This window comes from Pleurodeles waltl, chromosome 11 (genome assembly GCF_031143425.1).
Source record: "Pleurodeles waltl isolate 20211129_DDA chromosome 11, aPleWal1.hap1.20221129, whole genome shotgun sequence".
NCBI classification, from domain to species: Eukaryota; Metazoa; Chordata; class Amphibia; order Caudata; family Salamandridae; genus Pleurodeles; species Pleurodeles waltl.
Genome location: NC_090450.1, coordinates 821,005,193 through 821,032,906, shown reverse-complemented (window position 1 = coordinate 821,032,906; position 27,714 = coordinate 821,005,193). Strand labels below are relative to the sequence as shown.

Here is a 27,714-nt window from a genome sequence, read left to right as displayed (position 1 = left end):
CACAATGGTAACTCCGAATATGGCCATGTAACATGTCTATGATCATGGAATTGCCCCCTCTATGCCATCCTGGCATAGTTGGCACAATCCCATGATCCCAGTGGTCTGTAGCACAGACCCTGGTACTGGCAAACTGCCCTTCCTGGGGTTTCACTGCAGCTGCTGCTGCTGCCAACCCCTCAGACAGGCATCTGCCCTCCTGGGGTCCAGCCAGGCCTGGCCCAGGATGGCAGAACAAAGGACTTCCTCCGAGAGAGGGTGTTACACCCTCTCCCTTTGGAAAATGGTGTGAAGGCAGGGGAGGAGTAGCCTCCCCCAGCCTCTGGAAATGCTTTGTTGGGCACAGATGTGCCCAATTCTGCATAAGCCAGTCTACACCGGTTCAGGGGACCCCTTAGCCCTGCTCTGGCGCGAAACTGGACAAAGGAAAGGGGAGTGACCACTCCCCTGACCTGCACCTCCCCTGGGAGGTGTCCAGAGCTCCTCCAGTGTGCTCCAGACCTCTGCCATCTTGGAAACAGAGGTGCTGCTGGCCAGTGCCACCAGGTGACGTCAGAGACTCCTTCTGATAGGCTCCTTCAGGTGTTGCTAGCCTATCCTCTCTCCTAGGTAGCCAAACCCTCTTTTCTGGCTATTTAGGGTCTCTGTCTCTGGGGAAACTTTAGATAACGAATGCAAGAGCTCAGCCGAGTTCCTCTGCATCTCTCTCTTCACCTTCGGCCAAGGAATCAACTGCTGACCGCGCTGGAAGCCTGCAAACCTGAAACATAGTAGCAAAGACGACTACTGCAACTCTGTAACGCTGATCCTGCCGCCTTCTCAACTGTTTTCCTGGTGGTGCATGCTGTGGGGGTAGTCTGCCTCCTCTCTGCACTAGAAGCTCCGAAGAAATCTCCCGTGGGTCGACGGAATCTTCCCCCTGCAACCACAGGCACCAAAAAGCTGCATTACCGGTCCCTTGGGTCTCCTCTCAGCACGACGAGCGAGGTCCCTCGAATCCAGTAACTCTGTCCAAGTGACCCCCACAGTCCAGTGACTCTTCAGTCCAAGTTTGGTGGAGGTAAGTCCTTGCCTCACCTCGCTAGACTGCATTGCTGGGAACCGCGACTTTTGCAGCTACTCCGGCCCCTGTGCACTTCCGGCGGAAATCCTTTGTGCACAGCCAAGCCTGGGTCCACGGCACTCTAACCTGCATTGCACGACTTTCTAAGTTGGTCTCCGGCGACGTGGGACTCCTTTGTGTAACTTCGGGTGAGCACCGTTTCACGCATCCTCGTAATGCCCGTTTCTGGCACTTCTCCGGGTGCTACCTGCTGCTAAGAGGGCTCCTTGTCTTGCTCGACGTCCCCTCTACCTCCTGGTCCAATTTGCGACCTCCTGGTCCCTCCTGGGCCACAGCAGCATCCAAAAAACGCTAACCGCACGATTTGCAGCTAGCAAGGCTTGTTGGCGTTCTTTCGGCGGGAAAACACTTCTGCACGACTCTCCACGGCGAGAGGGATCCGTCCACCAAAGGGGAAGTCTCTAGCCCTTTTCGTTCCTGCAGAAACCTCTGCTTCTTCTGTCCAGTAGAAGCTTCTTTGCACCCACAGCTGGCATTTCCTGGGCATATGCCCGTCTCTGACTTGCTTGTGACTTTTGGACTTGGTCCCCTTGTTCCACAGGTACCCTAGATTGGAAATCCATCATTGTTGCATTGTTGGTTTGTGTCTTTCCTGCATTATTCCTCTAACACGACTTCTTTGTCCTTAGGGGAACTTTAGTGCACTTTGCACTCACTTTTCAGGGTCTTGGGGAGGGTTATTTTTCTAACTCTCACTATTTTCTAATAGTCCCAGCGACCCTCTACAAGGTCACATAGGTTTGGGGTCCATTCGTGGTTCGCATTCCACTTTTGGAGTATATGGTTTGTGTTGCCCCTATCCCTATGTGTCCCCATTGCATCCTATTGTAACTATACATTGTTTGCACTGTTTTCTAAGACTATACTGCATATTTTTGCTATTGTGTATATATATCTTGTGTATATTTCCTATCCTCTCACTGAGGGTACACTCTAAGATACTTTGGCATATTGTCATAAAAATAAAGTACCTTTTATTTTTAGTATAACTGTGTATTGTGTTTTCTTATGATATTGTGCATATGACACTAGGTGGTACTGTAGGAGCTTCACACGTCTCCTAGTTCAGCCTAAGCTGCTCTGCTAAGCTACCATTATCTATCAGCCTAAGCTGCTAGACACCCTATACACTAATAAGGGATAACTGCGCCTGGTGCAAGGTGCAAGTACCCCTAGGTACTCACTACAAGCCAGTCCAGCCTCCTACAGGCGTCATCTTTCTTGAGCGATCTTGCTAGTAGCTTAGGAGCTTAACAACTTGCCAATTTGGTGAACTGTTTAACTGAAGTACTGCATCTTCCCATGTCAGGCCAATTACCCATGCCACACTGGAAGTAAAACAGGACCTGTCCACCCAGTTCCAATCAGCAGGTCTCCATGCAGACCAACCACAGAGGCAACTGAAAACCAAAAGTAGAACTCCGACATTAATAATTGTCAGAATATTAAGTTTGAATGACATGTGCATGCTGCTGTCACCATTGGGGTCAGATAAGAATTAAGATAGCAGAAGCAAAAACGCCTTTTTGCTTCATCAGCCCACCCACGTGTTAGAAAACAACCCTCAGAGTTAATACCTGACATCAAACTGACAGAAAACATCTCCAAAACTCAATAGTCAACATAAAATCAGCCAATTAACGCGCTGAGATTTTTTCAAGTGTTGAAACCTTATGCCCACGTCTCCATTTCCAAAAGATGCAGTCACATGAAGTAGCTCATTAGTGGATTCAGGCAGGCCGGAGATGATGAATCAGGCAGCCATCTTGCTCAGGTAGCGCACCCTCATCTTTATTCACTTAAGTTACTAGGACAGTAAAAGGGATTACTAAAGTAAGCAAAACTGCCTATGACTTGGCAGTGGATAGGTGCAGGCAGTGCTAACGGCTAGGTATAGTTAGTCTATGGTGCCAAATTAAGTATACAAGAAAATCCTGAACGTTCATATGGAACCATCAAAAACCCTGTAAAGCTATCATGCTTTTGAAATTGCCATTAGAAAGAGGAGGCTGGACATTTCTGGATTTTAAATTCTATTATTGGGCCATTAGGCTTAAAAAAAAATAATGCATGGTTTAATATTGGAATATGACAGAGAAATGTCAACGGGTGTACCAAATGTGTTTTGGTATAACTACTAAAGGTTACTGCTTCAATATTTCGATCAAGGATATTTTAAAATGGTCCAATTTAAAGTCGCTAGCACAGCATATTTAATATGGGGCACAAGTAGATACAAATATGCAATCCCTGATATTAATGCATATACATCTTTACGGAGCTTATTTCCCGAAATGATATGGGATTTATATTAAGAGGTGTGGGCAACACATAGAGTAACACGCTAAAACAGATTATGAAAGATGGTATTTCTTTTCAGGAGATACAAAAGTTTTTTTTTATTCATAAACATAATTTATTCAAATACAGCTAAAGTACAGATTATTGGAATAAAACTGGGATAACAAATTACAACATTAGCTCAATACCCACAGTTGATGTGTTTTGGCATTGAAGAAAAAAAAAAAAGAGACATAGAGCATAGTTAGACTATATCAACTTTTCCTACTTCTTTCAATATTGAGATGGACATAGCAGACATAGCAGACAAATGGGCTAACAAGCTAGGACATAGTATGAATTAAAGTGTAAGGGTAATAAAGTTTAGTAAGAATTTGGTAATATTTACAGAAAAAAGAGCCTAGCAAAGACTGACTTGAAACTCCACAGCAGGCACATATGCCGATATTGAAGTTCCTATATTGTCCTAAAGGAAATCCAAGTAGACACTGAATGGTACCAAGCCTACATCTAAAAAAAGGTAATCTAAAAAGTAAAGCTCTTTTCAAATATCCAGACACCCATTTAAAGCATGACTCCGTGCCAGAACAAGTCTTCAAAATGGTATGTTGTCTTACAGTGTCTTGGGATAATTATTTTCCGTCCCTAATAATGCGTGTATATTAAGAAAAATTAATCTGACAACCATTATTTGGTGCTTTTTAACAACATCAGTGGGATCCGTAAACAAGGACGCACATTCCAGTTTCTTGAATTTTTCTCTAACAAAAAACAAAAAGGCAATTTTCAGACCTTTGTCACAGAATCAGCAATCACTAATGATTCAGTGATAAGACGTTACTTGGGAATTGAACCAAACCGATATACATATCATTAAGGGGGCAATTTGGTTAGGTCCCCTAAGTACGGAATGCCCACTATTTCATGACAAATAATTTGAAGTGCAATGTGGCAATGAAGGAAGATGCCTGAGAAAGCATTTTCCTTTCACTAGTAGGGACAAAGTATTGGTATGTCCCCAAACTCTAGCCCCCTAAGAAAGATGCAATAAGTACTCACTGGCGCTTGTAAACTTCCAACATCGGAACAAGAGGTTTGCCTCCTAAAGATGATGAAAGATTAAACAGGGTGCCCATCATTAGTACATTTTTGGCTTCTTATGAACATGTTGGACCCCCAAGAAGAGGATGATGCAAAACACCACCCAAATATGGAAAATCAGAAAGTGTTTACTGCTGTCTATTTTAAATATACACGGGTTGGAGCTACGGGGTTCCACTTGACATTTTCACTAGGATTTTCGGAAATCGGTGCCAAGATCAAGGCTGGTTATAAACTGCATCAAATTTGCCACCAAGTTCCTCCAGATCCTGGGGTGCAGACCAGTATGAACTGCATAATAGCGGCATGCTTCATCATAGTGGCAATTACATATGATAAGTGATTAGGGTGGACTGATTCCGTGCGATCATGATTACACCACTGAATCTGTTTTTAACTTTACCTCGGACTGTCATCAATAAAGTAGTGCCTTTACACAGGCATGAAGGCAATTTTTATCTTTCTGTAACCCTGGTTCTAATCAACCAGAATAAGACTTATTCTGATCTCCCTGACCCAACAGAAGCTGGTTCTCCTGTGGGGCTACAGTTGAGACCACCAAGCTAGTATCATTTTGGCTAGGTGGGTTGGACTGGCCTATGATGACGCATGCCACTATTATGTGGGTGAGGCCTTTCCATCCATAAGATAATACCCCTTAGTGAGAACTGAAGAATGGCACGAGTGAATGGCAGCAACTTTTACCAACTCCACTGTGTGATACATCCTTGGTGGACATACCTTGCCAAGGAGAAAGGATCAGTCGGCTCCCTTTCTGCTCCAAAAACTCACCTTGGTGGTACAATTGCACAACTACACAAAATCTAATAGAAAATTAACCAACACAAAATCAAGGCTCATCCTGATTAAAAGAAGCCATAGCTTAAACCAGTGGACCCTCTGAAACGCGCTGGACAAATCAATAAAAAGCTAAATATAATTGACTATGGCAAGCAATGGTATATTTACCTATTATTATTATTAATAAATAAGAATTAAGACATTATTCCACAGTGCCTAGTTGCTCTCTAACACCATATATACACGTCTTAAAATGTTGACTGTTTGCCCATTTCCGAATTATGTTGTCTAAGATTTTAACTGATAAGTCAAACTAAGAAATTAGCATAGAGCACTGAGTTCCAGTCTATTAACCTTCTCAAAGATTGGAACTATTATGGATGTAGACCAGGATAGTCATAGCTCTGTTATGGTACAATTATTTTAAAAAAAACTTAGTTGAAAATGGGGCCCATAGCTGCAGATTACATTTAAAAAGGTTCACCCGTACCCCATCAGAGTCGGAAGCTTTACCATGAGAGATCTGGCTAAGAAAACTTCATCATGACTAAGCCTGGGCGGAGCTCACTGAGTTCTACTCTGCGGAATTCCGCTGAGTTGATTTAGTTTAGTTGGTTAGCCAGGCCCGACCCTTCTTAGCGCTTCTGAGATCGGGCACATTCAGGAAGCTGCCGTTTCACACCTCTTGTGCACAAGAGGCCTGGGTAGTCCAGTGCACAAGAGGCATGAAACAGCAGCTTTCGCTGCCTATGGCCCTGGCCTGAAATCTGACCAGGGCTGTAGGCAGGGAAAGCTGTAGTTTCAGGCCTTTTGTGCACTGGCCTGCCCTGGCCGTGTGCACACAGAAGAGAAAGGGAATCAAGAGTCTTACCTGGGTCCAGGACTCCACGGTCCCTGTTGCCACTTGCAAGCAGCCTGGCTCTCTGCCTCCCTCTGCACCCTGCTCCTGGGACCAGCTGGGCTGCTGGTGGAGGGAGGCCTGGAGGATCTGGATCTGGAGCTGGCGCCGGCAGCAGCTCCACTGCAGACGTCTGGCCGAGAGTGCTCATTGCCTGCCAGGTATGGGCCACACAGCGCAAGCGCAGACTGTCTGCTCTTGCACCGTGTGCTCCATAACTGGGCTGCAGTGCACACTCCGTGAGCTCCACTCCCCACTGGCAGGGCTAGCAGAGTCTTTGGTTGAAATCTGCGCTCCAAATGGAGTGCAGCGTGCCAAAAACTCCATTAGCTCCGCCAGCAGAGCGGAGCTCATCACACACCCTTGATCATGACTAAAACTCAAATTAGAGCCAGTAGCTGTCCTACGAGTTGTGCCTTGAGCACAGGAGTAACAGCACCAAAGGTATAAATGGTCTGATAGTAATTAACCCATTGGGCTTGATGTGGCTAAAATACAATCACTTGCCATAAACAAATTGTCTCCCAGAAAATCTTTGGGTTAGGCGTCTGTAAATAAACGCTCTCAATTCTTAAGAAACGGTGTCCAGCTACAGAAACGGTGGTTCAGACTCGGTGGAAGCTAACCAAGAAATTGGGATGGGTAACTAGGACGACCCCAAAAACGCTAACGTGGAAGGGATCCAGGCTCCCAAGAGTGGCAGCCTAGAAGGGTTTTCAAGGTTGGGATAAAATCAGCATTTCAACCCTAGCAGAGGTCTGGGACACTAATGGGGTGGCCCCTTTTGCTCATTTGCAAACAGAATGCCAGATGCCTGCTATGCTGTAGTTGAAATATGCCCGATTGAGGGCTGCTCCTATGCACAGTGTTCCCCCTGATGAGGAGACAGAGGAAGACTCCTACTTGGAAATGAGGCTGCTGGATGGGCCAGCTAAGGAAAAACTGATTTCCCTAACATATGGGACTTTGATAAGAAACACCTCCAACCCCCTTTACCATCTTCCCCTGTCAAACCGGTTGTGGAAACCTGGATGAGGATGATTGTTGAGAGGCACTCATGTTCCCGGCAGAGCTGCCCATTCTAGTGTCTCACCACCTTATTCAAATTACAATTTTACATAAAGTTTACTATACACATACCCTGCTTCATATGCTGGGCAGAGTGGTGGATGCAGATTCACTCGGGGTGAGGTCAGGAGGGCACTTTCTATCATACACCACAGAACTGAATATTTTGGGGAAGCAGTGAGGGGAACGTTGGAAAATGCAATGGGGATACCCCGAGGCTTCAACCAGGATTTGTACTGCTGGGTATATGGGGGCAGAGGGATCATAAGCGTTGTCACAGGCTTTTAGTCAATTTAGGTGCATGGTGGCGAAACGGGATATAGGCAAGAAAAAGGGCTTGAGAACTATTCCTCACCATCAAGTTTGGGTAGATGGCATGGATCATTGTATAATAATGGAAAAGGAAATGTATTGTGGCAGGGGCTGTGAACAGAAATATGCGAACATTTGTAGCTGGATCTCAGGTTGTCTTACTGGGGCATCTACAGGGGTGGTACCTGCTGCATTTTTCCTTCTGGGCAGAGTACATGATACGGGCATCAGGTGGTGCCCTGGGCTGGAACTGCTGTTGTGTCGGATGTTTGTGGACGATACTTTGTTGCGACGAACTGGGCTTGATTTATCTCATGATTAAAGGCTGCATGTACTGTGGTGGGGGGGCTTGTATTATGTTGTGGATGATAATAAAACATACTAATAAAAGAATTTTTAATGATGCTTACGTTTGTTTTTAATCACATGTATGTTCCTAGGTTTTCTAGCTAGTGCCTACCACAAAATCTCTACTGGCAAAAGAACAAAAGGCACCAAACCATTGGAAGGTTGGTGTACAATGATTTTTTCATAGCTTAAGTAGAGCATTTCTAATACAGTGACAAACCAATAAGACTCTGTGATTTAATGTATCCAATAGGCAAGTCAAAAATAAAGGAACAATAGGGCGTCACTAATTTCTTCAAAAATGCTGATGCACAGGGAAAATGCCAAACTAACCTCAACTCATAATGCTTAGTCGAAGGATGACGGATAAACTCAACTGAATTAGCAACAATGAACCTACATGGCATGAAGGATATAGAGGTTGGTGATCCCCAAAATTAGCATCTGAGGTACCAATGCATATGTAACATGTCAGAAAATCACGAGACATACAAATACAATCTATAGCCACGACCAAAGAAAATAGGCAGATTTGATGTTTTGGAAAGGTTAATCTCATTCACACTAATACGTTTCCAGGCTAAAATATAATTATCTAAAACAGTTCCTCCACAATGTGCACGTCCTGTAGAAATGGTATAATATAAATTCAAATGAAATGTCCAAAATCTGTCATTTTGGCATTAAAATCACAGCAATTAACAAATTGGACTGAAAACTGTTGTGGTGAGATAAACAAAAGAAAATCGTAAAAAAAATTACGATTGTTCAAGTTTATAAAATCATTATAAAAAATTGTTTTGATACAAATAGGAACCATTACATCCATTGACCGGGTGGCCAGGATTGAAAAACAGGTGAAACCATTGTTCAGTGCAGGGGTGATGGTGCAGGTTTCTCAATACAAAACTAAATTATAGTTATTAATCGAAGAAATCCATTCCACCTGCTCAAGCTTTGACTTGATGCAATGTTTCAGCTGTTAAGATTAACCAAATAAGGAAAGAACTGTGAGCTGCTAAGATATGAGTTTTCAGATGAAGACCCACTCCTCGACTGATGTCCCCCATATTCGATATTATGATTTGCTAGTTTTCAGACCAACATTTTTTAAGGACCCGGTCTGCTTGATCTTAAAACTTTACAACTATTTTCAGTCTCGTAAAAAATTATGGAGCTTCATATACTGGAACTCTGCACAATGCAAAAACATCTGGCATTAGTGAAGTGAAATTGCTTACGAAAAATTCTGACCCCAGAAGCCCGGGGGGGGGGGGGGGAGGGTGTTGGTCAGATGAGGACTGTGTATGGGCTCAAACCATATAGTTATTATGGGATTTCAATCTAAGGGGTGTTAAGCACATAGCAATATCATATCTTCCTTCCCAAGTCATCTAGAAGCACTGGGATGGGTTTCACAATAAGCTGTACCCACACAGTTGTACATTTGACTTGCTACTCCCCACCGAATCTTGTCCCACCTGATAATAAGATCCTCTTCCTACACTTAGACCACCATACACTTCACAGCTGTATTAAGACAGCAGATGAATTAATCCATCAGGGACGGAAAAGCCCTCTGCATGATAAGGAACATGTACCCCTGCCCTGAGTGACCAGGTGTACTATTGCCTGGATTCCTAATGCAGAATTTTGTTTTCATCAGCAAGCACGGATCATGCGTGTGTGCTATCACACAGGCATGTCTCACAGATTGCGGTCTTTTTGGACAGGGACAGAGACACAAATTCGCTACTTTCATAGTGGTGGAAGGTTACTTTCTTCACCAGTAGTTGAGCAACACAAGTGTGGTGGTGGCAGCTTCCTGTGTAGTGATCATTAGCGGTGAACAGGTCCTTTTTAACCTGTGTCACTGGAGTGAGGCCTACACATATGAAAGCCAAAAAAATCAGTCAACCTTTGACTATGGCTAAGCCGGTCTGCAGAGTCTCCGGTCTCAACAATAAATGCTTTTATTTCCAAACTTTCAGTCGAGTTCTGAATCTGCCTCCCAACAGCTTTTACCAGCCAATTCAACTTGAATTTAATCTATGTGTTTAAAATAGTGAGGGCTTTACTATCCACAAAATTGATGAATAAAATCAAGTTTAGTCATAAAAATTAGCTGGGTAACTTTGTGTGGCAGGATTTAACCTCTAGGGTAATATCTTAAAGAAAATCTTGGTTGTACCTCCTGACTGTCTCTTTAGAGACACTCAAAGTAGATGACGCTAACTCCTTAGCAACAAGTCATACCATCTCCAAGAATCTCGCTACCAAAAGAGGCAAAATAGTCTTATTGAAAGGGACAAAAATGAGTTCAGTAAGTGATCGCATCCTTGGTCTGTCATGCCTAAACTCACAACCTGCAAGGAGCAACAGTGCATTCATCAGACTTCCTCTTTGAAGATAAAGTTAAAATTAATCCAGCATTGTTTTGGTATCTGTCCCTGCAAGGATCAAGCCTCCTTTAGGCCTATAAAGATATTGACTGTTCTTGTAGACTATGTGGGTACTATGAAGAGTCTATATTATACATTTTATGCGCATGCCCCTTTTTCAAAACAAGCTCGAATTACTCTTTTTGAACCTTGGTTTTTAGCTCCAAGAGTGCAGACGTGTCAACAGGCATACGCGATGAGGCAAACTCCTAATTGAGCAGCAGATTTAAAAAATACATGTTGAGTGTGGAGAAGTCTTTCAGCCCACAGAGCGAAACCTATTTTTAATTCTTTTGTAATTATTTTTTGTAATGCAAGTGTACTTCATTCTTGTGTTTATTATATGGTTTTAAGTAATCTCACAAATGTATTAAGACTTCAAAAAAAAAAAAACATGACAAATGTAACTGCTTTTCACAAGGCCTGGAAACTGCACAGTAGATCCCTGGCCCTCTAAGAAGCTTAAGACCCTGTGGCTCATTTTTGCTACGCATCCTTCTATACAAGAACAGGCTCATTCTCTATTGTTATATTTATTTATTAGCCAAGCAGAAACCTTTTCTGTCAAGGAACAATTGTATCATTACAGCTTGAGTGACTAATAGATACAGGTTAGACTGCTGCTGTTTGAACTTTGTTGAAGTATTCCAAAAGGAACAACTAGAAAAATGCATAATTCCACTTGAAGGGTTGCTGTTTTAAGCTGCAGAAGAACACAAGCTCAACTGTTCAGAGTCTCCTGGTGTGAGATGTGTTCAGTTTGGCAAGGATTTATAAGGGCATTTACCAGATATGCATGGACAGAGGAGATCTAAGTTCAAACCCTATATCCCGGGTTAATCTGAAAATCCAAGACTGAGCATAGTTAACCTTCTCTATTTTCAAAAGCAAAACATGAGGGAGGGTGATTACAAGCAATAGGAGTAAAGTGGTAGAACATTATCCTGCTTGGGCTAAGGAGAGGCACGTCTTCAAAGCTTAGAATGAGTCTCTCCTCTCTCGCTGGCTCCTTCCAATTAGGCAGCGTTGTGGGTAAGAATTAACAACACACATTGAATGTACCACCTCAACGCTTACTAAATGACACATGCCCTCTTGTAAAGGTCAGGTTGTTTTGCAAGCATCTAGCACAGTACCCCTGGCAACATGTCACTCTCAAAAGCACTTGCACAACGCCCTTCCACTGTCAGTAACAGAACAAGCACTCTACCTGGCCTGGCTACTCCTTGATGACAACTACATGCCCAAAGCATTGCATTTGCCAATTGTAAAGAAATGCCTCCTTGGCATGGTTACCCCCTGACTTTTTGCCTTTGCTGATGCCAAGTTATGATTTGAAAGTGTGATGAGGCCTGCTAACCAGGCCCCAGCACCAGTGTTCTTTCCCTAAACTGTACCTTTGTCTCCACAATTGGCACAACCCTGGCACCCAGGTAAGTCCCTTGTAACTGGTACCCCTGGTACCAAGGACCCTGATGCCAGGGAAGGTCTCTAAGGGCTGCAGCATGTCTTATGCCACCCTAGGGACCCCTCACTCAGCACAGACACACTGCCTGCCAGCTTGTGCGTGCTGGTGGAGAGAAAATCACTAAGTCGACATGGCACTCCCCTCAGGGTGCCATGCCAACCTCACACTGCCTGTGGCATAGGTAAGTCAGCCCTCTAGCAGGCCTTACAGCCCCAAGGCAGGGTGCACTATACCACAGGTGAGGGCATAGGTGCATGAGCACTATGCCCCTACAGTGTCTAAGCAAAACCTTAGACATTATAAGTGCAGGGTAGCCATAAGAGTATATGGTCTGGGAGTCTGTCAAACACGAACTCCACAGCACCATAATGGCTGCACTGAAAACTGAAGTTTGGTATCAAACTTCTCAGCAGAATAAATGCACACTGATGCCAGTGTGCACTTTATTGTAAAAATACACCTAGAGGGCATCTTAGAGATGCCCCCTGAAAACATACCCGACTTCCAGAGTGGGCTGACTAGTTTTTCCAGCCTGCCACACACCAGACATGTTGCTGGCCACATGGGGAGAGTGCCTTTGTCACTCTGTGGCCAGGAACAAAGCCTGTACTGGGTGGAGGTGCTTCTCACCTCCCCCTGCAGGAACTGTAACACCTGGCGGTGAGCCTCAAATGCTCACCCCCTTTGTTACAGCGCCACAGGGCATCCCAGCTAGTGGTGTTGCCCGCCCCTCTGGCCACTGCCCCCACTTTTGGCGGCAAGGCTGGAGGAGATAATGAGAAAAACAAGGAGTCACTCCCCAGTCAGGACAGCCCCTAAGGTGTCCTGAGCTGAGGTGACTGACTTTTAGAAATCCTCCATCTTGCAGATGGAGGGTTCCCCCAATAGAATTAGGGATGTGCCCCCCTCCCCACAGGGAGGAGGCATAAAGAGGGTGTAGCCACCCTCGGGGCTAGTAGCCATTGGCTACTAACCTCCCAGACCTAAACACACCCCTAAATTGAGTATTTAGGGGCACCCACAACCTAGGAAGATAGATTCCTGCAACCTGAAGACGAAGAAGGACTGCTGACCTTAAGCCCTGCAGAGAAGACGGAGACACTAACTGCTTTGGCCCCAGCCCTACCGGCCTGTCTCCCCACTTCAAGAAAAACTGCAACAGCGACGCATCACCCAGGGTCCAGCGACCTCTGAAGCCTCAGAGGACCACCCTGCATCTAAAAGGACCAAGAAGCTCCCGAGAACAGCGGCCCTGTTCAACAAACCTGCAACTTTGCAACAAAGAAGCAACTTTTAAAGACCACACGTTTCCCGCCGGTAGCGTGAGACTTTCCACTCTGCACCCGATGCCCCCGGCTCGACCTGCGGAAAACTAACTCTACCGGGAGGACTCCCCAGCGACTGCGAGCCCGTGAGTAGCCAGAGTTGACCCCCCAGAGCCCCCACAGCGACGCCTGCAGAGGAAATCCAGAGGCTCCCCCTGACCGTGACTGCCTGCTTCAAGGAACCTGACGCCTGGAAACCACACTGAACCCGCAGCCCTCAGGACATGAAGGAACCGAACTCCAATGCAGGAGCGACCCCCAGGCGACCCTCTGCCTAGCCCAGGTGGTGGCTACCCCGAGGTGCCCCCCCCTGTGCCTGCATCGCTGAAGAGACCCCCGGGTCTCCCCATTGAATCCTATTGAAAACCCGACGCCTGTTTGCACTTTGCACCCGGCCGCCCCAGTGCCGCTGAGGGTGTACTTTTTGAGCCTGCTTGTGTCCCCCCCGGTGCCCTACAAAAACCCCCTGGTCTGCCCTCCGAAGTCACGGGTACTTACCTGCTGGCAGACTGGAACCGGGGCACCCCTATTTCCATTGAAGCCTATGCGTTTTGGGCACCGCTTTGACCTCTGCACCTGACCGGCCCTGAGCTGCTGGTATGGTAACTTTGGGGTTGCCTTGAACCCCCAACGGTGGGCTACCTTGGACCCAACTTTGAACCCTGTAAGTGTTGTACTTACCTGTGAACTTACCATTTACTTACCTCCCCCAGGAACTGTTGATTTTTGCACTGTGTCCACTTTCAAAATAGCTTATTGCAATTTATGCCAAAACTGTACATGCTATTGTGATAATTCAAAGTCCCTAAGATACCTGAGTGAAATACCTTTGATTTAAAGTATTGTTTGTAAATCTTGAACCTGTGGTTCTTAAAATAAACTATAAAAAGATATTTTTCTATATAAAAACCTATTGGCCTGGAATTGTCTTTGAGTGTGTGTTCCTCATTTATTGCCTGTGTGTGTACAACAAATGCTTAACACTACCCTCTGATAAGCCTACTGCTCGACCACACTACCACAAAATAGAGCATTAGAATTATCTCTTTTTGCCACTATCTTACCTCTAAGGGGAACCCTTGGACTCTGTGCATGCTATTTCTTACTTTGAAATAGTATATACAGAGCCAACTTCCTACACCAATGATCTGTACCTGCCACTACTTAAAACCTTCATCAATCTGAGTATATCCTTGCCCTCGACTCTACACCCACTTACAAGAGCATATTAGGAGAGCATATTATGCAGAGCCACAACCATACAAGCTTGTGCAGCATATTCTGCAAATTCACATGCATCTGCTTCAAGTAGTGTTTGAGAAAGCCAAGTTCAAGCGGAGCTACAAGAGCTCCTAAGCAAGAAAATACGATATACAAATACTAGTTAAAACAAGTAGAGTTCCTGCCCTGGCTGTAATTTAAAGGAAGGGGGAGACATGGTTTCTCTCAAAGAGATCCAATATTGGTATGTACACGGATATCAGAGGCATCAAGAGAGTATACTAGGGCACCAACAAACCACTCTTACTCCTCACTCAAAAGAGAGACAAAGTGTTACTTTTGATTTAACTTAATGTTATTGATGTTTCTTTCATAGTTGACACAAACAAAAATGGTAGAGGAGTCAGGCCACACGCACATTTGTATCGAACAACATGCAGACATGTATGATCTGCAAGAGTGCCTCTGTCGAGACGTGCTGTACAATGCAGATTCCGGCTTGTTTGTAGGGAATCGGAGACTGAAAAGGGCACAGTACAATTGGAGGCTCTGTAGATCTTAATCTGGTGCTTGAGCCATGCTCCACCAATTGAGAAAGGAGGTTCAACTGGCTGCTAAGAAAAGCTTCCAATTTGGCTGGTGCCTTTATAAATATTCTTGAGGACGCACTAAGATTGGAGATGTGGGGCTTTGCAGTGGTTACGGCCACAGCCTCAAATCTATTTAATATTCAATGGTTGCCCCACATGTTGGTCAAGAGCCAGAATTTGAATCAAATAATATTTTTGAATCCTGCCCAGTAAGAGTAACTGATATACACTGTACAGGTGAACCAATGTTTAAGCCCTTCCGTCAGTATCTCTACTATGAAACAGTAAGAAAAAAAGTGTGGCATATGACTATGCTCAATAAATGTGAGTTGGAAGACATTGCTCGTCACAGTAAGCCTTCAGTTCCCCCCTCACTGGGGGAAGTGGAGAAAGAGAGTGGACTGGTGTGCTCACCAAGAATGGCCCATCAACGAAGCATCTGGATGCCTGCAGAAAGATGAAACAATTTGGGGCAGGTAGTGAAACACCATCGTCTGGATATGTGATCTGGTAATATCTTAACCTGTGTCATATTTACCTCACAGACACGTGGAACTGTTCACTGTGCGTTTTCATGTTCTTCACTCTAAAAACAATTACATTTGCCTACTACAAATAATTGTGAGTTAGAACTATTAAAATAAATACAAAACAATCAAACTACATTGGGTCTGAAGGGAGACCCAAAATGTTTCTGTACACAGAGAACATGGAGGTTCTGATGAAAGCAATAAACATTGGTTCCACTACCATAAAATAACACATTCAACAAGCATGGTATATTATAACAAGTCTTTTGGCCATGCCCTAAGCTTTCATCAACTGTGCTACTCTACAGCAACACCCTCTGTCAGACTAATTCCTTCGAATTCATAAACCAGTAGTTACTTTCCAAAGATAAAGAATGAAATGGTTCACTGCCCACTTCTCACTCACCACGTGAATCTTCAGGTCGATAGACAAGCGTACATGGTAGGGAACATCATACTCTCGCATGTCCACTATGTTATCCAACTGGTCAGCAATCTTCTTGGAGGTTCCCTCCTCCTCCCCAATGGCCATGCTGCTGCCAGCTAGAGCACTGAAAATGTAAAGGGTGAGAACAATAATTTCAGCAGTGCTACAAAAACACAAAAATTATCCAGGTTATAGAAGGGCCTGCAAGTATCGCTACTTCAACTTTGAACAATGGCGTGGGGACTCCAGGAATAAAACGTCAACATAGCACTATGCCTTAGTAAAAAGAAAAACCCAATATTAAGAGACTCCTTTCAGAATGCAAGACTATACAGTATAATCCTAAAGCAAATAAGTCAATATAAACTGTCTGAATTGTGCCATCATCTGGTTTCCCAAGAGCAGCAGTCACTTTCACAAGCAGTCTAATTACTTCCAAATTCATACCTTGTTTCCTCTAAATGCTGTGACACCATGCAACGCGAGCTTAATTCATATAGCTGGTGGTAGAGTATATAGGACACATACAAATACTTGGTAAAGAAAGCTCTATATAGTTGAAATATCTGCTGCAACTAAGAAATGCATGGTTCAAATTGCTACAAACTTCAATTCTTCAAAAATTAGAAACGTATGTTTAATTGTTTAAAAGCCTGCTAACAGTGCAATGAGAGTTTGTTGTGAACTGCATTCATAAAAATATTATTGCTTTTAAATCCTTCATCCCTACTTTCATTATCTTAAGGTGTTACCCATTTGAATGGTTAGTTAGGAAATGCAAATGACCAAGCTTGAGACAGTAACTAAAAATTGTACTGACATAACAAACAAGTTACTTACCTTCAGTAACAAATTATTTAGTAGAGACATATTCTAGTTGCAGATTCCTTACCTTAGGATTTCCCCCAGGCTTTAGTCTGGACCTGGAGATTTTTCTTTGAACAGTACGCCTACGCGCCGTCGGTTGACTCCACGTCCATCGTCTGCATAAGGTTTGCCGGATATGATGTTGTGGGACCTATATAGACGCAACACCAGTGCACTGACGTCAGTTTCTTTTCAGGACTTTCCACGTCAGAAGTGTGGAGAGAAGAACACTGAAGCTGGTGCGTCAGGATCAGGGCCCTGAAAAGGAAGACTCTGCTCCTAGAAATCAGTTCGCACAGCGGGGAGGATGGGTGGGTCAGTAAGGAATCTAACTAGAATGTCTCTACCAGATAATTTGCTACCAAAAGGTAAGTAACTTGTTCATTTGATAGAGACTTCTCATTGCAGAAGCATAGCCTTAGAATAGATACCCAAACAATATGATTACCGGAGGTGGGTCTGCGAACCAAAATCAAACTAGAAAGCACTGCAGGACAGAATGGGCAAAGTACCCGTTCCCCAGACCGGGCTGTCTAGGCAGTAGTGTTTTGTAAACGTGTGCAAAGACACCCACTTTGCTGCCTGGTAGGTATCCAGGACTGGAACGCCACATGCTAAGGCAGGGGTTGCAACTGTTGCTCTGGTGAAGTGAGCACGCAAACCCTCCAGGGGTTGCTTCTTAGCCAATGTACAGCACATTTTAATGCAGAGAACAACCCATCTGGAGACGGTTCTCTTCTACACTGCCCAATCTTTCTTCACACCAACATAACCCACAAAGAGTTGGTCATTCACCCGAAACTCTTTGGTACAATCAAGATAGAACACTAACATTATTTTTGGGTACAGGCGGTGGAGTCGCTCTTCTTCCTTAGAAGGATGTGACTGGCCTACATGAAAGGGTGTGACCACTTTTGGTAAAAGGGAAGCCCCGGTACAAAGCACTAGCTTGTCAGGATGGATGGAAATGAAGGGGGGCTTTGATGAAAGAGCCTGCAGCTCACTGACCTTGTGGGCAGAAGTGATGGTTACATGGAAGGCTGTTTATAGAGTAAGCCTGAGGGGATAGTTATGAAGTGGCTCGAAAGGAGCACACATCAGAAAAGTAAGATGCAAGTTCAAATCTCATTGGGGCATTATGAACGTTGAAGGAGGAAACAAATGGGTAAGACTCTTCAGGAGTCTACAAAAAATAGGAGATTTAAATAAAGAGGACTGATCAGGTAATCTCAGGAAAGCAGAGATAGCAGACAAGTAACCCTTTAAAGGTGCCTAAAGCAGAGTCCTTCTGGGCTAGAGAAAGACCAAACAAGAGGACCTCTGACAGAGGGGCAGAGAGGGGGGCTCGACAGATTTGTCTGTGCATCATGACACAAATTTATACCAATGACAGGCATATACAGTTTTGGTGGAGAAATGCCTGGCTGCCAAGATAAATTTACATACTTAAGAAGGAAGGTCAAAAGCTGTCAACTGCCACTGTTCAATCTTCACTCAGAAGGCGGAGACTGGACAGGTTCGCGTGGAGAACCATCAGCTGCTGCTGCGACAGAAGATCCTCCCGAAGGGGTAGTCGGATCAGAAGATCGATGGCCATGCTCAAGAGCTTGGTACACCAGAATCTTCGTGCCCAGTCCGGAGCCACATGAATTACTTGGGCCAGGTCGTTCTTTACCGTTTTCAGAAGTCTGGGCAGATGTAGTATAGGTGGAAAGGAGGCCAGAGGTCCATTCGAGCCAAACAGCATCGCTGAGAGAGTACCACCTTGGAAACTCCAACACGCAAAACAGCTGACATTGTGCGTTCTCTGCGGAGGAGAACAGATCTAACCAAGGCTCTCCCCACTGCTGAAAGAGACCTTGTGCCATCTCCGGATGGAGACGCCATTCGTGATAGACCAGGCATTGGTGGCTGCGTTCATCCATTCTGGCATTTAGAGAGCCTGCCAGGTGTTGAACCACCAGTGAAATGCCCTGATGTGCCAGCCATGTCCAGAAACGGAGAGCCTCCTGACAAAGGGTCCATAACTCCACCTCGCCCTGCTTGTTGCAGTACAACATGGCAGTGGTGTTGTCTGTGAACACCTGCACCACTTTCCCTTTGAGAGAGGAAAGGAATGCTTTCAATGCTACCTAGATCGCCCTGAGCTCCAAAAGACTGATTTGGAGCCCGGACTCCGCTGGAGACCAGGCGCCTCTGATCTCCGCCTCTCCCATGTGGCTGCCCCATCCGAGGAGTGACGCATCTGTCACTACTGTCAAATCTGGTTGGGGAAGGGAGAGGGAACTGCCTCTGAACTAATCGCAGTTCAAAAGCCACCACTGCAGATCTTGTGCAGTTCTCTCCTAAATCTGGACCATGTCAGAGAGATTCCCCTGATGCTGTGCCCACTGGAACTTCAGGATCCACTGCACTGCCTGCATATGCCATTTGGCATGTGTCACCAGCAGGATGCAGGAGGCCATGAGGCACAGTAGCCTCAGAGTTATATTCACTGAAATCCAGGATAGAGGCTGCAACATCGGTATCATAGCCGGAATATCCGGGACTCGCCGCTCAGGAGGACAGACCCACAACCACACTGTGTCCAGAACAGCTCCAATGAAAGAGAGCACCTGAGAGGGAGTCAGGTGTGACTTTGGCACGTTTATAGTGAACACGAGTGAATGCAGGAGGTCCGCCGTAGTCTGGAGGTAGGAGACAACAGCCTGGGGCGAGCCTGCCTTTAAAAGCCAGTCGTCGAGGTAGGGGAAGAATGAAACCCATGACCTGCGCAGATGAGCTGAGAGTACCGCCATCACTTTGGTGAATACTTGGGGGCGCTGGTAAGGCCAAAGGGGAGCAGCACAGTAAACTGAAAATTCTTGTGGCCTACCATGAAACACAAGTAACGTTTGTGGGCAGGCAGGAAAGGAATATGGTGTGCCCTACAAGTCCGATGCTACCATCCAGTCTCCTGGGTCCAGGGCAGATAGGCCTTGAGCCGGAGTGAGCATTCTGAAATTATCCTTCTTAAGGAAGAAATTGAGGGACCGGAGATCTAGGATACGGCGGAGGCACTTGCCCTTTTTTTGGGCACCAGAATCTAGCAGGAATAACAACCACGACCTACTTCTGGCACAGGGACCCTCTCTATTGCTCCCTTGGCCAAGAGAGCCGAAACCTCCTCATGGAGAAGTGCCAGATGATCCTTAGTCAATCCGATCACAGGATGGTGGTATGGACGGAGAGGAAGTTTTGAAGGGGAGGGAGTAGCCCCTTAGGAATTTGCAAAACCCACTTGTCGGACGTGATTGATTGCCAGTGGGGCAAGTGATAGGGAATCCTGCCTCCAACTGGTCCCTGATGGGGAAGCGTTAGACTAGGAAGGCTTGAGGCTGCAGCGGGAGGGGTGGTGGACTGGGCAGACCACTGGCCCCCGATCCACGACGATGTTGGTTCCCACGTCCCGGGCCACGCAGAGGGTGGACAGCATGCGCAGCACAGTGGCTTGAGGGAAAGGGACGTGGTTGAGTACCCTTCTGTAGCCACGAAAGGGGCGAAAAGCAGACTGAGGGGGGCAAGGAGCAGCTGCGAGGCCCAAGGAACAGGCCGAAGCCCGAGTCTCCTTAAAGCGATCAAGCACAGAGTCTGTTTTGTCTCCGAAGAGACGGGTGCCATCTCGGGGCATGTCCATAAGCACAGCCTGGACATCCCCAAAAGCCATCCTCAACCATGACTGGACCCTCAAGGCCACCGTCGATGCAACCGATCTAACTAGTGAATCGGTCGTATCCAATTCACATCGTATTGTGAACTTCGCTGCATCTCTCTCATCGGCAACTGCTAGAGACAGAATGGCCTGGGCTTCCTCAGGGACCTGTGGCACCACCTGCTCAACCATGCCCCATAAGGCATAAGTGTAATGGCCTGAAGGCATGCGGTGTTCACAGACTGAATCCCAGACTGGAGGAAGAAAACATCCTCTTTCCAAACTGATCCAGTCTTTTGGATTCCCTATCCAGGGGTGCGGAAGGGAATGCATCTGGGGATGTAGAGGCCTGGATAACCAAGATCTTAGGGGTGTGGTGTTGTGCTATGTTAGGAACACCAGGTCATTAGGAGCTGGCCTATGGCTGCAGGCGATTGTCCTATTAAAAGGAGCCGCTGTGCTGGGTTTGGACCAAGTCCTCAGCAGGACATCAGTGAGGGCTTCATTAAAGGGCAAAAAAGGTTTCTGAAGAGGAAGCCCCAGGCTGAAGAACCTCAGTCTGGAGGGTATTCCTGATGGCCACCGAGGCAGCTCGAGGCCCAGGACATTGGGTGCTCTCCTCACCACCACTGAATAAGAAGCTCCATTCTCCGTAGCCACGGTATGGAGAGAAAGCAAGTCAGCATCAGGGGAAGTGTCCAGACCTCTGGCCTCACCCAGGTCCTGAGCCCAGTACAAGGAGTCATCAAGCTGGTATTCTAAAGGGTCCAGCGACCCCTCCGTACTCTGAACATACCCGTACCCATAAGAATAAGGGTCAGGATCCAGGTTAGGGAGCAAGGCTCCCATCAAAGTCGGAAGCGGCGTCAAGCAACGCCAGTCTGGCTCCATATCGGAGTCGGCAATGAGTATGGGATCAACACCAATCGTGGGCCCGGGTGACGTTGGAAGCATCGAGGTCTCAACCGTCATCGGGAAAGCTCACTGTGGCATAACCAATGCCACTTTGGATCAGGAAACTGATCCCTGGGTGCCTTCCGGAGCTGCCGGTGCGGAATCCAAGAGGGTCCCTGCCGACCCCACGGTGCCCAAAGGCACTCTGGCAGGGTCGGACTGCCCAAAGATGAGGCACATGGTATCATTAAATTCACACAATTGGGTAGGGGTGGCTCCTGGGAACTCTGGAAGGTGTGGAGCCGACCCAGTAGTAGGTGTTGAAGATGGAGGCCTAGAGCAATGATGCACCTTATCTCGCATTGCGTCAGCCAACCGACAGGGTGAAGTTGAAGAACGTTTGCTCGTCTTCTACATCTTCTTGCGCTTACCCAAACGTCTAAAGATTTTGAGTGGGACGATGAAGAGTGTGGGCTCTGCGAGCAGTCTCGGGACCTCTCGACCAGGAGCAACACGGAGCCGAGCATCGGGCTGCAAGTAGCTTTAGAGACCGCTCCCTCAAAGCCTTCAGGTTCATGGCCTGGCACTCAGAGCGCAACTTCGGGTCGTGGTCACGCTCAAAACACCAAAGACACCTGAGGTGCAGATCCGTCACAGATATCATCCGATGACAGGAGTCGCAGGGCTTGAATCCTGTCTTCCATGACATCTTGAGGCACCAGAATGTCAAAAAATAAAATTAAAAAAAGCATTGACAAAAGTCGAAAAAGCCAGTCAAAAAGTGACAGTAGGGGTACCTCTTCTTCAGATCTGCACATAGGCTGGCACGGAAAGAAAAGGACTGATGTCAGCGTACCAGGGTGGCGTCTATATAGTGACATCATATCCGGCGAACCCAACACCAAGTCGATGGATGCCACCTAACAGTGCACAGGGGGTACTGCTCAAAGAAAAATCTCGGGATCCAGACTGACATTTGGGGAAAATTCAAAAGCGAGGAATCTGCAACTAGAGGTCTCTGTCAGACAGGATGACTTAGCTTGAGACAAGCTACACATTTTCTACATACTGGAGATCCTCGGAGACCAGCTAATTCTCCTTTAAGACAGATCATATAAAGATTCGAGACAAAAAGACTAAGCAAAGCCACAGTCCAAGCACTTCATCCGTGAAGCCGCTAGAAGTTTCTACAAACAAAGTATATTAATTAACACCTGACTGGTTAGCAAACAAATAATGAAGAAAGTTGCAGATGAGGTATGTGGTTGTGAAACCCGCCTTCCACTAAAAGCTTAATTATAAATCCACAAATGCAGAACAATGGTAAACTCCATACCACTTCAAGTGAGAAAGAAAGGGTTTGCTGTAAGAAAATGTCTTAAATTCAGAAAAACAGGCATAAATATTTTTAAAGAAGGCCTCTAACAGAGAGGTAGCAGGAAACATTAGGAGACAGAAGGTTGAACTGGGCCCCCGCCATTCAGCCACTACAGACGTTAGGGCCGATATCACCGCATGCAATGAAGGGCAATGGGCATGGCAATGTGCTGTGCAGCATGACTTAAGGAACAGACAGGCTGCATATTAACAACGTACGTGATCTGAAGAACATGCACATGGATTTAGAACTTTCTCCTCAACTGTAGGCAGTGTATTCATTGTTACCTGGGAATCCCAGCTTTCTACGTATTTCAAAGGTATATGAAAGAAACAGCAGGAAATAACAGTCATGACTGTTACAGTAGCATTAAGGACAGCTCCACAGCACAAGAAAAGTAGTACCAGGAAAACACTGAAGAGTGAGATAAATATTAATTGAGCAACAGCTGGGGTATATTGAAAAGGTGCATTGCCTGGGCAGGATGGACGTTCATAACTAGGTCAGGTACCTGGGAAGAACTGCAGTATATTGAGAAGAAACTACTGATAGAGCGTGTCAGTCTATCAGCAAGTCTACTTCAAGGAAAGCACTGAACTGCATTGAAAGACGATTGCCATGAAAACGTGCAAGCACACTGAGAGAGGATTACCATAAAAATGTAGTAGAATATTTATAGGTGACAGCCCAAAAAGCATGCCATTGTATTACAAAGCAAATCTGAGGTATTCAGAATGTAAAACAACCTAAACCACGACCCCTAAACAATGAGGTGCTTTGTCCACGAAAGCAGAACAACGCTTTCGTGAACAACAACTCTGTTTTTCTCTGCCTTAACCACGCATGTCCTGAACAACAAACATGCATGGTTAAGGCAGAGGAAAACAGACTCAGGATTGGGAGAGGACACGGTCAGGTAAGTGGTGCTGGGGTAGGGTTTGGGGGTAGTTTTCGTTTTTAGGGACGGGGTCAAATTAGTTTTAGGGGCTGGGGTTTGGGCTAATTTTAGTTTTTAGGGGCGGGTGGGGGGGAGGGGTACTTTTAGGGGCAGGGTGGGAGTCACAGTAGTTTTAGGGGTGGGCTAATTTTCCTTGTTACGGGCAGGGGTGGGGGAGTCGGGTTAGGATTGTTTTAGGGGAGGGGTCGCATGCTGGAACCACACATGCCGTTCCACACATGCCTTTACCAGATATGCCTTTACAATGACAAATCGTTAAGGCTTTCGTGGTAAAGGCATTAATGGTAACAACGCGGTAGTCGTTCCAACTAAGTTGTTCAGGCATGCGTGGTTCCAGCACGCATTGTTCCGTTACATATTCCAATGTACTCATGGATCTGTACAACAGTGTTTAAAGAGCGTTGTTACATAGCCAGCTTACAGGTATAAGTAGAATACAGTCAGAGTGTAAACCCTATAGAATACTTGGGGTATCTTTCCTAGATACACTTGAATTTTCAGCTCCGTTTTTCATAGACCTCACAACGACTTCTGAAACGATTGCCAGAATAAATACACAAGAAAGAATACAAAGAGCAGACGTCACATTAATGTGCCTTCTGTACAACTTAGCTAGTATGCCACTAACGAACTGTATCATGAAAAAGAAGACTGTAAACGTAAGATGAATGGAATGTACACATGCACTGTGTAAAAAAACTATAGTTATTTAAGTCATTTGAACTGCATTTGTATTTGTACTCCTATCCCAAGTATTTTTTATTGTTTTAACATTACGATTTTCTTAAATTCTGGGGTTAACACGGACAATCTTCTATATATGTTGTAAGATTAAAACCGTAAATTGGTTTCCCCATTAAATAGCATATAAACCAATTAAAATAGGAGAAATAATGGCAGTTGTAAGAACCCTCAGCACAACTCAGCTGAGCTGTAAAGTATGGGGAGGTGAGTTACTTGGACATTATATTAGCATATTGTGAGGTAATACCTGGGCACAACAGTGGGGTGTAGAGAGGCGAGCTACCAGGAGATAGAGGACTTGCAAGGAGGTAGAGGGCTTGCAAAGAGGTAGATGAGTTGCAAAGAGATAGGTGATTAGATAGACAAGACTGGTAAGAAGACTGGTAAGTAGACAGGCAGCTAGGTAGACAAGACAGGTAGCTGTAGTGCAAAGGCAGATTTCAAGTGAGCTCAATCTGCTATGCTGTGAAATAGCAGTAATCAGATAAACAAAGACCACTCCAAAAGGAACTTACCACAGCATTAGGAGAACACGGGCTATTAAAGGTGGAATATGCACTGTGCTCACATCAAAAGCAGAATAAAGATCCTGCTATCCTATCAGACTTTAAACACAAAGGCAACACTATTGTGAGGCAATACCTGGGCACAACAGTGGGGTATAGAGAGGCGAGCTACCAGGACTGTAGTATGTTACCTGACCAAACTAGTGCATTGAAACCTATTTAACCTAGGCTGTATGGTAATGTATTAGGAGGTATGTTACATGGACACCATAACAGTGCATTGGAGGAGGTCAATGCAACATTAAGGCAGTATCTGGAGGTGTACTGCCCGCAGAGTATAGTGCTATATGGAGAGGTGTGTTACTTGGACACTATAATCCTATGGAAAGGGTATTACCTGGACTGTAAAGTAGTATACAGAGAGGTGATACCTAAACAGGACAGTTTGAGAGGAGTGTTAGTTGGACTGCAAAGCTGTGTGTTAGAGGCACACAAAGTTGTATACGGAGAGGTGTATTACCTAGACACCAAAATAGTACGAGGAAAACCCTGTTACCTGGACAGCATGGCAGTGTAGGTATCACTGGCTTGATCGCGCTCCTTATTCTTCCTAACTGCAGGAGAGATCTCCTTCCTCACCTTCACCAGGTCATCCACCGTCAGGAAGTAAAGTTTGATGTAACTTCGCTTCAGTCCTACAAGGTGGTTCGGCTGCCAACAAATAAGTAACAAACATGAGACAGGACATAAAGGGAGTGATGGTGAATGTATAAGGAAAGAAGAATGAAGAACAACGCAGGAAAAGGAACGCTTAAACAAAACAAAAAAAGGAGGTGGAACTCTTACCCCATTACTAGACATTCAATCTGTGTCAATTTTAAGTTTCAAAAGCCACAACAATTTGTGGTCCACGACCTCAAGGCTTCAGAAAGACTTTCATGCAGGCCCCAAAAATAAAGATATTTATGTTATAGAGATTTACAAGGTCACTGTGCTCATTGATGTTTCCTTCACATAAGGCCAAATTAAACTTCCACAGGGATTTGGATGAAAGTTGATATTTTTGGAGCAATTTAGGAGAAACCAGGCCAACCCCTGAACATGATGCACACAAAGGGTGATGAGTGGAAGGCCTACAATAGGTCTAACAACTGACAATCGCTCAGGGTACCATTCCAACACGATGTTCTTTTGCCCACTGTGCCATCTAAGATTAGACCCAGCCATGTGAAAATCAGTCTTGGTACTGCTCCGATTGAACAGTCCAGCCTAAACCGCCAGGGCCTTTGTCTTGAGTGGCACAGTGGGTGAAAACGGTGGGTTGATGTTACCCTGGGCGATTGCTAATGGTTGAACTATTTGCAAGCATTCAACTAGTCTCCTTTTGGGTAATCAACCCTCTGAACATTCAGATTATGGCCCCTGAAAAACCAACACCTGCCTTCAAAGCTCTGCATATATTGCTTAGGGGGAACTCTGTCTGGAGCTCGAAAACAGATTAGGAGACCCTGCATTAAAAAAAAAAAGAATTTGTCATGCCTGTGTAGGATCTGGGAAATTCCCACAAGCGTGGGTAGTGGAAGATTTACTACTAGAGGTCTAGGTTGTCCAACCAAACAACACAGATCTAGCAGTGAAACCTGGCCAACACTCCTGATTTATTGGTTTTGAAGCAAGTCCACAAAATTTGCAGTCTTTAGGAATAAGTACAATACCTTTGGTCTGTGTTTATTAAGGAAGCTTTTTGCAAGTTCTCAGGCATACCACGAATGTCTATTATCTTCCTTTGGGCTTTGTCGTTTTAAAGATAAGTGCCAAATGGTCTGCAACAGATGCCGCCAATAGCAGAAAACATGCTAATGATGTGGCACATACGACATATTGCATTTTAAAAAAGTTAAAGAATTATGTCATCATAATGTAAAATTGTGGGCAAAATGTCTGATCAAATTAGGATTGTTTCCACCAGTGTGAAATAGGAATCATTGAGAGGCATTCTACTTCATCTGGTAAAAGGCAAACAACTGTAGCAGGTGTTCAGATGAGTTAACATTGTTTTACAACTGTGAACAGGAGTGTAAGAAATGGTAGAAACCGTTTCTAGACTCCAATAGCGTTGGCTTTCAATATCCTGGGAATATGAGAGTCTAGATGAAAAGCCAGAAAGGGAGCACCCTGCCTCACACTCCAGCTTGCAGTCAGCCTGATGCATCATGGTAAATGCAGTCAATGTTCCTTTTTTATCCATAAAGTAAGCTGTAGTTTTTCACCTTAGTAGGTGCAGCAAATGCTGTAATTCTCTGAACAAGTGTTTCTGGGTTCAGCCCCTCATCAGCAGAGAGCAGTTTTGTTTGTGGGGTTGCTGGAAATGCTGCCAAAAGTCCTCTCAGGTTTATGTACCACTCACTGGCACGTAGGTGCTTCAACCAGAGTCCAGCAGTGAGTGGTACAGAAACCCGAGAGGACTTTTGGCAGCATGTCCAGCAACTGCACAGACAAAGCTGCTCTCTGTTGATAAAGGGCCAAACCCAGAAACACGTGTCCAGAGAGTTACAGCACTAGCTGCACCTGCTTCCCCAAGAATCAATGCTTAACTATCAACAGTCTCCATATGTGAACAGTCTGGAAAGTCCTTCAGAGAGAGTAGTCGGATGAGCCAGTAGAGAGGGTATCACAGGGCAAACTATCTTCCCCAGCACACAAACTCAAAAGCCAAAGATAC

At 45.4% G+C, this 27,714-nt stretch overlaps 1 protein-coding gene across 1 annotated transcript in view; it reads right to left on the bottom strand.

Annotated features, from left to right (window-relative positions):
• Nucleotides 1-27,714, bottom strand: part of POLE (DNA polymerase epsilon, catalytic subunit) — a 293,620-nt gene that overhangs the window by 213,940 nt on the left and 51,966 nt on the right. Inside the window, exons 6-7 of the mRNA XM_069214647.1 lie at nt 25,549-25,703; nt 15,934-16,078 (exon numbers count right to left, since the gene is read on the bottom strand). Of these exons, the coding sequence (XP_069070748.1) occupies nt 15,934-16,078; nt 25,549-25,703 (300 nt within the window). The remainder of the gene's footprint in view (nt 1-15,933; nt 16,079-25,548; nt 25,704-27,714) is intronic.